General features: G+C 38.7%; 1 protein-coding gene across 1 annotated transcript in view; it reads left to right on the top strand.

Moving 5' to 3' along the window:
* Window positions 1–11,799, top strand: part of LOC101890385 (ras guanine nucleotide exchange factor R) — a 44,819-nt gene extending 33,020 nt beyond the window's left edge. Inside the window, exons 3-7 of the mRNA XM_005188620.4 lie at window positions 4,737–4,995; window positions 5,195–5,406; window positions 5,478–5,702; window positions 5,771–5,922; window positions 8,762–11,799. Coding sequence (XP_005188677.2) covers window positions 4,737–4,995; window positions 5,195–5,406; window positions 5,478–5,702; window positions 5,771–5,922; window positions 8,762–10,888 — 2,975 coding nt within the window. The 3' untranslated portion in view covers window positions 10,889–11,799. The remainder of the gene's footprint in view (window positions 1–4,736; window positions 4,996–5,194; window positions 5,407–5,477; window positions 5,703–5,770; window positions 5,923–8,761) is intronic.
* The last annotated feature ends 788 nt before the right edge of the window (window positions 11,800–12,587 follow it).

The following is a 12,587-nucleotide window of genomic DNA, read 5'->3' as shown; positions in this document are numbered from 1 at the left end:
AGGCAATCTTCTGCCCAACAATGGTCACCCCAATCAATGACATTTATGGACACCTCAAGGGACAAGTCCTCTTCCATGAACCCTAATTCCTTTGCCACAGGTGGTGTGGCAATAAATTCAACCATGAATAAGACCTCTAATGCCACCGGACCTTCGATACGTAATTTCACCGATTATTCGATGACCTACAGTCCCCAGGGTACCGAGGAATCAGCCAATAGTGTTTCCATAGAAAATTACAATGAAAATTCGGGGGTGATAAGGGCCTCATCGCGCAGTTATACCCTGCCAACGGGAAGTAAAGCTGGTAATACGACCTTTGATATGGCCTCTGCGGTTAGGGCTGGCATTGGAAATAAAACCTTTGATATATCCTCTGTGCTTAAGGGTGGCCTGGGAAATGCAACTTTTAATATGCCCTCTTCTCTTGTAAGTGGATCTGAACGTTCTGCAAAAAGTCCCACACGTTGTCCAGTTACTAAAACTGCATCGCCACCACAACCACCACCACCACAATGTCCACGAAATCAGACTACAGTACAACCAACACCTGCCAGAACGCCCATTAATCCGTCAACATATAAACCAAGGAGGTTGGAGTTTTGAAATTTAGGGGAGGGAAAAAAATTAAATATTGAAAATTATTTGAAATGTATAATTTTTTTAAATAAATACGAGCGGAAAAATTAACATTAATTAGATTCAATTCTTTCAATAACTGCAGCAAAAATCCTGCGGATTATGAAAGTAGAGCCAGAAATGATTAAATCCCCCCAGTTCCTTTTCGGTTTTTTTTTTCTTTTTTTTGAAATTTCGAACCAAAATTCCTTGGTAATTCGTGCATTGTGTTTTAGGCAGTATTACAGACAACAATCCGAGGATTATTTGTGTAGAACATTTAACCCCCAAGCAAGTCACCGAAGAGGTCTTTTTGGACCTTCTTTAATAGGCAGGTTAAAATCCTTTTTTTTTATACCCTCAGCCATATGGTTACAGAGGGTATGTATCATTTGATACGGACAAAACGTGTCTAGTCGATATAACGGTTTTATACCCTATTCGAAAAGGGCCAATTCCGTTTCAGAATATTTGGAGCCGATCTAGTGATGTCCGTCGTTCTAACTAACTCTCGAAGGGAGTATCCAATATGGTCCAAACTTGGTACATCGTAATATTATTATCAAATTTATACCAAGTTCGGAGATGGGCAGTATCGGTCCACTCCTTTTGGTACAGCACCCACAAAAGGTCGAAATTTCAAAAAAAGAACAACTATTTTACTCCGCAGAAAGAGAAAGGATAATCTGATTTTGTTTTAACTATGAAAATCCGAATTTTTAAATCAATGCTAGATCAGGTGCGAAAATGGACTATATCGGTCCACTCCATCAAGTACTTCCCCAAAATCGTTCGAAATTATGAATAAATATAACTTTTATGAAATGTGCTGTAAGTGTCCGATTGATTCAATTTACACACATCAAAATATTTTCATTAACCCAAGGTCTGGTGTAAAGATGGAATATTTCGACCCACTCCTTCTGGTACCTCCCCCACAAAGAGTCAAAATTTTGAACATTCATGAAGCTCATAAATCACGAAATCATCATCCGATTCCATTCAGACTTGGCACATTTCAATATTTCTATAAACACGACATTTGTTATAAAGATGGTAGAGATCGGACCATTTCTTCTGGTACCTCCCCCACAAAGGGTCAATGTTTTGAATAACCAAAACGATTTTAAAATTCGAAATAAACGCTCGATTGTCGTCATATTTAACACATCCCATTATTTCTACTAACACTAGATGTCGATATATTGACCCACTCCTTCTGGTAGCTCCCCCACAAAGGGTCAACATTTTGATAATCAATGAAGCCTTTAAAACGCGAAATCATCATCCGATTCCATTCAGACTTGGTACATTTCAATATTTCTATAAACACGAGATTTGTTATAAAGATGATAGAGATCGGACCATTCCTTCAGGTACCTCCCCTACAAAGGGTCATAGTTTTGAATAACCAAAACTATTTTAAAATCCGAAATAAGCTCTCGATTGTCTTCATATTTCACACGTCCCATTATTTCTACTAACTCAAGATCTGCTGTGAAGATGGTATATATCGGTCGACTCCTTCTGGTACCTCCCCACAAATGGTCAACATTTTGATAATCCATGAAGCCTTTGAAACGCGAGATCATCATCCGATTCCATTGAGACTTGGTACATCTCAATATTTCCATCAACACAAGATCTGTTATGAAAATGGTACAGATCGGACCATTCCTTCAGGTACCTCCCCCCACATAGGATTCAAGATTTTGAAAAACAAAACGCATAAAGGAAGCGAAATAAGCATCCAACTCTCTTCAAATTTCACCCATACAGGGTGAAATAAAAAACCTGCAACAAAGTCAAAGGCCATAATTTATACATTTTTTTTTAATTTATTGAACGAAAGCAAAAAATGTCGGAAATAGCTTCAAATTTTAGAATAAGTTTCGATTTGTTCGAATTGGTCACATTTGGCACGAATTATGGCCTTCAAACGGCCAATGAAACCGTCACTTGTTGCCCGAATGTGGCTCTGCGGTATTTTGGCCCATTCTCGGCGAATCGCTTGCTTGAGGTGATCGACACTTTGGTATTTTTTAATGCCAACCTTGATTTCCAAAATACTCCAGACACAATAGTCCAACGTATTGACTTCCGGAGATTTTGGTGGCCGTTGGAAGTGATGAGAGGAGCCTCATTTTGTAACCATTCTTGGGTGGCACGTACTGAGAACAATGGTTCTGAGTCCTGTTGGAATGTCCAAGGTCTGCGGCCAAAATGTTTGCGTGCCCACGGCTTTAATATACCCTCCAGAATATTTTCGCAATAATATTCGGCATTTATTCTGAGCGGAGAGCGACCATTCGCTGTTATGGCGGCCCACACCATCACCATAGGAGGCGCTTGAGTTCTGGTGGCCAACCGAAGGTGCACATTTTCAGCTGACCCCTGTGGCAAGTAAACCCGATCATTTTGTTTGTTTACAAACTGCTGGACAACGAATGTTTTCTCATCGGAGACGGAGAAAACCAAATTCGCCAGTTCACCCTTTTTGGCCAAGGGAAGTAACTCTTTAGCTCTTTTAAGCTTATTTTCTTTCTGTTGCGCTGTAAGTTCTTGCCCTTTTTGGAATTTCAATGGCTTTACCCCGAGCTCATTTTTCAATATTTGCCGAAGGGGATATTGCGATGTGTTCAGCTCACGAGTCATTTTTCGGCCACTACGACGAGGGTTTCGATCAAGTCGCTTCCTTACTTTTCGAACCATTTCTGCTGATGTTGCTGTTTTCTTCCGTCCACTTTCTTGACGTCGGGCTACGCTGTTACCAGTATCACGGTAACGAGCGATGGTACGAGACACACAAGATTTATTCACATTTAAATGCTGGAGTGCTCTAACGATAGCCACTTGTGGTTTTCCGGCCAAATATAAAGAAATCACACTATCACGCTTGAATTCCATCCCGAATAACTTTTTTCTGGAAAATTCTCACCAAAATGCTTTTGTACGCTTGTAAACAATATAATGAGCTGTAACTGGAATAATTTTAACAGCTGTCGGACGAGTGGCTTAGAAATGACAGCAGTCTGAAATTGGTTGCAGTTTTCTCATCTCACCCTGCATCTCATATAAGGTGAAGGAAGTAGTCGATGTAGTCCAAGCCTGTCATGCCACAATATTCATATCATATTTATTTAGGTCCGATACGAAATGGACAAAATGGTCCTATTCATTTGGATAGAGGGTCATAGAGGGTCAATAGTTTAAATTATCATAACACAAGTCAAAATATATTTAAAAAATCGAACATAGGATGAGGATATACATCCGTCGGCAAACCCGACTGATAATTTTTAACTTATTTACTTCTAATTTAACATCTTTCCATTTCATGCCAAAATCTCGCCTAATACGTGATTTTTTGGGGGAAAGTGTCAAAGCAAGAAATATTCTAGACTAAATTTCATTAAGAGTCTCTGACCAAATGAAAGTTATATACCTAACATGTCCCATGAAAATATATCATCAAAAACCTCTTTATTTTCGACAAATTTAGCACTTTTTTTGATTTGATGAACATTTTCTCATAATTCCACTGTCCAATAGCCAGTCTGGATTGTGGAAAGTTCAAGCGGATTTTATAGTTATTGGTTTGTAAATTAAAATCCTAAATGAGTTTCAGGTTTTTAGGCCTAATTCTTTTAAAGCCTTTATATAGCTTGACCATACACAAGGCAGACCCAATATATTGAGATATAATTCGCCATATAGAGCTTTGACAATTTAGTGTGTGCTTTGAATTACTTCAAGAATCGCTTCTTTAAAAAAAAGAAGCCAATCGGTCCACTTTTTGGTATCGTCTCTTTATAAGGATAAATCCTGATTTCAAGTATTTTTAAATTATATGGAGGGTACTATCAATCCAAATAAAACTATCATGCCTTTTTGAGAATTTTATGTTTTTTCCTGGAAAATACTTTCCTATAGCTCTTAAAAATCGTCCTTTACATAGGGCTTCCCTTTGGCCTTCCAACTAAATTATACTGCCGAAAAACCCATGAAAGGTTTTTTTATCGCTAAAAAAATGCAAATTTCAAAAATATCGTTTTATTTTTTTCTTTCTCCGAAGCTAACTTAACTAACCTCTTTTCTCTTTTTTACTTTCTTTTTAGGTGACATTGAGGACTGCATTGTAACGCCCATTATGCAGGGTCAATTTACCCCGCTACCCGAAGCTCTATGTGATGTTATTATGGACTTAACGGCCGAAGGTCATTCAGCAACCATAGAAAATATACGCACAAAGATACAAGTACGATTTCCACACATGACGGCACCCTCCGTGGAGGTGATTTACGATTCACTGGCCCAGCTGATGCAGGATCAGAAAATCTATCAGACGGCAAAGGGTTACTTTATACTGACGCCAGAGTAAGTTCAGCGGGGGCGCAAATTCTTGTTCTGTGAAAATAGTGAAGAAAAAATATTTTTTTTAATAAAAAATTTTAATCGACATTTTTCTTTTAAAAAATTTTCAATTTCATATTTTCATGGAACAGGAATTGGACCCCAGAAATTTTGAAAATTTATTTGAACATTTTATAATTATTATTTTTTTCCGTTTCTACAGAAGACGACGTTCCCGTTCACGGCCGCGCAGTCATCACAACGGCTATGAAGATTTAAATGAATCGGCCGAAAGTGTACCCTCAGAGCCGCGCACCATGTTAATGACCAACGAGGAGGCCCTACATTCGTTGTATGGTGAAATTTCTACCGAACGTGATGGAGATTTGACACACCAGTGTATACAGACGAATTTGGCCGATGTTATATGTGGTGGTAAGTTCTCCGCGGAGAGAGGAGGGAATGTAGAAACATTTAATGAAAATCTCTTGTGTTCCCCCTTTCAGGCAACCCAAGTGATAAAATCCTATATCCACGAACCTCAAAACGACGCAGCTCCTCATTTCCCACACCTCGAAGTCTGGAACGAAGGCATAGCTTACGACTGTTTGGTTCATCGAAACGTTTACAGCGATGTGCCTCAACGCGTAGCCTATCGAAAACCTATGCTCAGACCCTAAACACGGATAGCAGTAGTTCGGAGTACCAAAGCACAGATTCCTCATCACCAAGTGAGTCAAAGTGACTATGGTCTCATGGACACGATTTTAGTTTAATTTGTTCGTTTTGTCATTTCCAGAAAAAGGATCTTTGTTATCGCGTCTATTTCGCCGCAGCGGCCGAAATAAGTCACGTCAACTTGAAACCTACTCTGCCCAGTTTCCACCAGCGGAATGGTTTAATTCCAAGGCGGTACATCTTCATAGTGTGGGTACACAGACCCAGGATCATGTAAGTGAATCAAAAGATCATATTTGGGCATCTCGATCCGGTAGCTTTCAAAAAATAACGTCTAAAGTTATTGCATCGGTATCTACGTCGTTTGGTTTTTCACATTAAGCTTAGGCATTTTATAGCATACTTTTAGGCACTCCCTGTAAATTTTAAAGTAACAAATAAGTATGTCGGTTTTAAGGCAGATATGTACCCTCAGAGTTTGACAATATATTCATGTTGACCCTTTGTAAGAGAGTTACTTGAAGCTTTGGCAGGCTATATCCCTCTCCACACCAGATCGAGTATAATGAAGTTGGTAAACAATCAGATGCTAATTACGAATTTTATGAGCCTTATGTTCATTCAGAATTTTAGGAGAAGTACTAATATTAGTGTTTCCTTCTAAGTTATTTTCGTACCCGATCTAGGGCTGGTAGAAATATTGGAGATGCTAGAAGGAATGGGCCTATACTGTCCGTTTTTTACACAATACCTAGCACTTACACAAATATTAGGATTTGCAAAATTTCAAACAAATCAGGTGATCCTTTATTATTCAATGAGGTAAAATAATGTCTTACTAAAATCCTGACCTTTTGTCGGTGAGATACCAGAAGGAGTGGATCGGTATTATCCATCTCTGAATTCGATTTAAGTTTGATAATAATATTACATTGTTCCAAGTTTGGATCAAATCGAATGATATCTTCGAGAGTTATCATACCCACCAGTCGACCAAACAGACGGACGGACCCTGCTAAAATGCCCAAAGAGGCCTAGGGTCTAAAACCGTTATTTAGGCACATTTTGGTCGTGTATCGGCGTTTTGAATATTTCCATCGCAAAATAACCTAAATATAGAAGGCGAAGTCACCCCTCTTTCATAGATTTTGAAACATTCAAATTAAGATTATTTGGTTATATAGTATCTTTGAAATGATGACCACAGAAGAATCATTTCGGTAGAACATTTTGATTACCAAGCGAGTCACTAAAAGTGTCTCTTAAGCTGGGAATACATAAAGCGCTTATTTGGCTGGCTTAAGTCATCGGCTGGCTTCTTCGGAAATGAACAAAGGAGCCTAGGGCCAAAATCGAACTAGGTCAACCTAAAACTCCTTTGTTCATTTACGAAGAAGCCAGGCGATGACTTAAGCCAGCCAAATATGCGCTTTATGTATTTCCATAAAATACTACTGCAGGTCTCAGAAGTCAAAATCTTAGTTGAACGTCACGAATTGTTTAAAACCGTACTTCATGTGAGTTTGTGCAAAATTCTCCTATAATTCGTCTGCTATAATTCATCACCTTTGGCACGAATTATTCCAAACGTCCAACGTAACCGTCACACGCTGCCCGAATGTTGCTCTGTGATATTATGGCCCGGCGAAGTGCCTGCTTGAGGTGATCGACACTTTGGCATTTTTTAGTGCCAACATTGCTTTCAAAAATACTCCCGACACAATAGTCCAACGGATTGGAATCCGGATATTTTTGTGGTCATTGTGCGCAGGAAATGATGCGAGGAACCTCATTTTGTAACCATTCTTGGGTGGCGCGTGCTGAGTGCGACGATGCTGAGTCCTGTTGGAATGTCCAAGGCCTGCGGCCAAAATATTTTTGCGATCATATTCGGCATTTATTCTGCTGCCACGGTCGATTAATACTAGCGGAAAGCGACCATTGGCTGTTATGGCGGCCCACACCACATCATGACCGGCGCTTGAGTTCTGGTGGCCAACCGAAGATGCACATTTTCAGCTGAACTCTTTGGCAACTAAACATGATCATTTTGTTTGTTTACAAACTGCTGGACAACGAATGTTTTCTCATCGGTGACCGAGAAAACCAAATTCGATAGTTCACCACTTTCGGCCAAGCGAAGCAACTCTAGCTCTTTTGAGTCTATTTTCTTTCTGTTGCGTTGTAAGTTTTTGCACCAATTGGAATTTCAATGGCTTTACCCCGAGCTCATTTTTCACTATTTACCGAATGGAATATTGCGATATGTTCAGCTCACGAGCCATTTTTCGGCCACTGCGACGAGGATTTCGATCAAGTCGCTTCTTTACTTTTCGAACCATTTCTGCTGATGTTGCTGTTTTTTTTTTTTTCGTCCATTTCCTTGACGTCGGGCTACGCTACCAGTATCACGGTAACGAGCGATGGTAAGAGCCATAAAAGATTTATTCAAATTTAAATGCTGGAGTGCTCTAACGATAGCCAGTTGTGGTTTTCCAGCCAAAGATAAAGAAATCACACTATCACGTTTGAATTCCATCACGAAAATTCTCGACAAAATGCTTTTGTACGCTTGTAAACAATACAATAAGCTGTCACTGGAATAATTTTAACAGCTGTCGGACGAGTGGCTTAGAAATGACAGCAGTCTAAAGTTGTTGCAGTTTTTTCATCTCACCCTGTATACCTCCTGTTTTTTCGATATTTCAAAGGGTTCGAAGTTTATCAGATAACATCCAAATAAGCTGCATTTCGGTCTCTTAGTGGCTAGAATAACTTATTGCAAAAAATTTGTCAATGTAGGTCTACTTTATTTTGTATAGCCCGAATATAACTGTACACCTTGATTTTCGGTGTTTCGTCTTCCGTTTTTAAATAAAAATTCCTTTAATCTTAAATTCTGTACAGCGCCTTAAATTATGCTATAAAAATGTAACAGATAATTGTGAAAAACTTTACATGTGACTCTAACATCATGTCTAGTCTAGCCTTAAGAAAATCCCTTAGATCAATTCTGATATTTTTTGAGTACTTTTATTGTTATTGTTTCAAAGCTACGAATCTGACTCTATTTAGTTGGCCCAATATTAATTTGACGTTTTTCCTCTTCCAGGACATGCCCACGGTACACACCTTGTCGAATTCCACATTCTATGATGGCTCGGAGTTGAGTCAACGTTCCTTGACCCTGCCGCGCCGACATCGCCGCAATTTGTCAAGTGAATCCACATTTGTGATATCTTCGCGAGATTGTTCACCCATACGAAGACGTTCGCCTGTCTACAGTAGTAGCTCTCTGCCCCGTTCTACACAATCCATACCTGCCACATCGCATTTAAATAATAAAACGAATGGTAGTGGAAGTGGTGTTGGCGTACCAACCTCCAATTATAATGGCAATACAAATACACTGCCGGCTCGGGCCAGTACACCATATCGTAGCTCACAAAAATCCATACACAGCGGTTCAGTGGCTCGTCACATGCTGGAGCATTCGCCTTCGCGGAACACCACTACCACCACCACGACGGCTTCAACGAAACTAACACCTGCCAACAATAGAAATTCGGACAGCCGACCCGATTATCGTATGTGGCAAAGTGGTCCCTCAAGTTTGGAATCGGGCAAAACTTCTCTGTATGCCGGCACCTCGGGACCCTCCAGCATTGATAGCGGCAAGGTGTCGTATGTACGCACAAGTGGTCATTCTAGTCTAGATTCGCAACGTTCCAGCAGTTCCACAGTTATACAACCTCGTTCCATAATAATGTTGAATGGTTCGCCCAGGGGAACCCCACGACATCAGGTGTTGAGGGCCCGTAATGCTGAGCAAATAATGAGAAATCAGGCTTCCTCTACCTCCACGCCCAATACCAGCTCTCCCAAGCATATGGGCTCGGGCCAATCGGGCAATTCGAGTTCTCCCTTGGAATCCCGTCTAAATGGCCAGGCAGAAAATATGGAAAATTCTGCAGCCATTGCCAATTCACCATCGAGTAATTCAATTACCCTCAAACTGACCACCTCCAATGATGGCCAACATTGTCTGCCAAATACCAAAATTGTGGTCCAAAACACCCCGGCTCAAAGTGTTATAACCTTTGAGAACAGCAAACTCAATGAGAATTCCAATGTGTTTATATTCAACAATGAAACCACCATGAATGAGAGAGGCGAGATCATCAAGAAAACTCTGTCCAAGCAGCACATGGCCGCCGGGGCCAATCACAAGCTAAGGCAAAATGGCAAGGAAAAAAGTCAAACGCCGGAGTTGCCAGTCACCCCTGAGAATCAAATATATGCGGAAAGTGGTTCGAATCGTGGTTCGGATACCGAAACCTGTGATTCCATGTCATATTTAAGCTCCTTGTCCTCGGATAAGCCTCATGATTCCATTGAATTTCCAAAGGCCTCCAAGAACAATCTCATGGAATCAGGTACAAATACCAACACAACGCCAACGACCACAACCATGAATAACAGTCGGAAGCTAAGTCTGGCAGTGGCCCCCTCCAATGCAGGCCAGTTGATTTATAAAAACAATGTGCTGAAGAACAGCGATTCCCAGCCCACAACACCCTGTGATGATGTGAAACTGATGAGTGGCATTGATTTCAGCAAGGCTAAGCTGGAAATGACCGGTTCGGTGGGTAATCTCAGATTTTATGAGAAGTCATCCAAGGACACTTTGAACAAGACCATTAATTCGAATTGTGAGCTAAACAATTTGAGATATGACTCTTCAACTCTGTTGGCCAAAAATGATAATCTGAATTCAAACACTTCGCTGAGTGGAAATCCCAATAATTCTGGAGGGGGAGGCGGTGGTGGGGGTAGCTTGGCCCAGATTCTGCAAAAGAATCTCAACTCGATTGGCAGTGAACCAAATTTGGCCCAAAAGGATACCAACTGCCTAAGTTCGGTGGATAAATCCATACGCAAGGACACCTTGGATAGGCGTTTAAGTCTTTCCAAAGAACATCAAGCCGAGGCAGAGGATCTTTACAACTTTCCCAGCCTAACGGATTTATCGTTTAATTTTACCTCATTGGCAGCCCAGAAAATCCTGCAGGGTGTTAGTTTGAATAGCATTGATACATTGGTGGAATTGAATATGGCCGCTGCAGCAGCTGCGGCGGCGTCAGCAGCAGCAAATTCTTCCACAGCCACTGCCTCGGTTAGGGAGAAACCTCAAAATAATCAACCCACTGCCGTTTGTACAGATTTTGGCATGGTTTGAGGGGAAGAGGAGTAGAAACCATAAAAGAAGGCAATTATATCAAAACCTAATGGACGTACCGATACGTGTTAGGTACTCAACAAAGTGGATCGAAAGCAATATACCAATTACACCACTGTATTTTGGCACCGGAAAATCAATTTCCATGGCAAGGAAATCGAAATTTTAGAATTTGAAAATTTTTGTGAAAATCTAGTGCCAAAATATTTTAGTTCAAAATAGCAATAGAATATTAGTTTCTACTAGAAGCAATAATATGCAATATTTTTTTTATAGAGTTCCATAGAACAAAAAGGACAAGAAACAAGCATAACTAATCAAAAAATTATATACACAACATTCTTAGTAGGAAACACCTCCCCGAAGGAACCCCATGTTTTCCCCCATTAAATAATTAATTAGACTCAGGAATTTATAATTTTGTTTTTTTTTTTTAATTGCACATAAAAGGATTGCCACAAACAATCCCCCCGGTAGCAAATGCTGCTTTCTCTAAACCCCCCAACAGAAACCAAGGAGCATTATCAATATACATTATATACTATATATAAATATATATTGGACGACAATAACCTAGAGCCAGTTGATACTAAAAAAATCGATATTTTTTATTAATTCATAATTAGCCAAGTAGGAATTTTTGTATGTAATTTTGTGTTTTTTTTTTTCTTTTATATATATACATATGTATTATTGTAGTATTTTTTTTTTATTTTGTATAATTTATATTATCCATTATGGTATATCGTGTACCATGTATTTTAAAGATGTGTTTTTTATTACTCTGTACATATTTATATATAACGACCTCCGTATATCCCATGTATCGAAAATCTAGTTATAATGCTTGCATTAAATATCGAATATTATTATAACAAAAAAAGAAAATAATAAAAAAAAATCATTTTATAGATAAATATGCGTTTGAATATTTTGAGGATGTATAAAAGTGGGGAATATGAGTTATTGTGATGGCAGGTCAATAAGTTCAAAACTGCTTCCATCAAATATCATCTGTTGGTATTCAGAGATCCCTGTCATTTGATTGAGGTCCATACATTTTGGTAAATAATTTGAATTATTTTCCTTCGAATCAATTTTAAAGGCTTGAAATAGAAAATAGGGACAAAATATAGAAAACATTTGACTTATGAGATACATACAAGGTAGAATTCAGAGATTAAGAATTATACTAAAAAATACTTAAAAGAAAAATTCAATAGCAATAGAAAAATTCAAGAGCAGAGCTAAAAATAGAAGACACTTGTATCGAACATTTGAACATTTTTAACAAATTCAGAAAAAGGACTAAATTTGTAGAAAATAAAATAATATATATAAACTAAAATTAATGAAGACATATTTTCTCTTGTAATATATAAACTTGCCATGTAATTTTCTTAAAAATTGTTTAACCTAGATGTATTGTTTATTTATGGGGAAATTTTGTACAGAATATTTCCTCTTTTGACAATTTCTACCCAAAACGAATTTTTATGTCACTTTCATGCATTAACTCTAAAAAAGACAGAGGAAAAACTTATGAAAAAAAAAAAATACGAAATAAAATAATTCGACCAAAAACAGCGATTGGTAATTCTATTATTAGCAAATTAAAAAGCAGGTCGGGCCGAACTTTGAATACCCTCCACTATTTGGAACGAATTTTGAAATAAAATACATACAAAATTCTGTTAAA

Source organism: Musca domestica, unplaced genomic scaffold (genome assembly GCF_030504385.1).
Source record: "Musca domestica strain aabys unplaced genomic scaffold, Musca_domestica.polishedcontigs.V.1.1 171, whole genome shotgun sequence".
In the NCBI taxonomy this organism is placed as follows: domain Eukaryota; kingdom Metazoa; phylum Arthropoda; class Insecta; order Diptera; family Muscidae; genus Musca; species Musca domestica.
The sequence above is the reverse complement of the archived record's forward strand: the minus strand, read 5'-3'. Positions and strand labels throughout refer to the sequence as shown.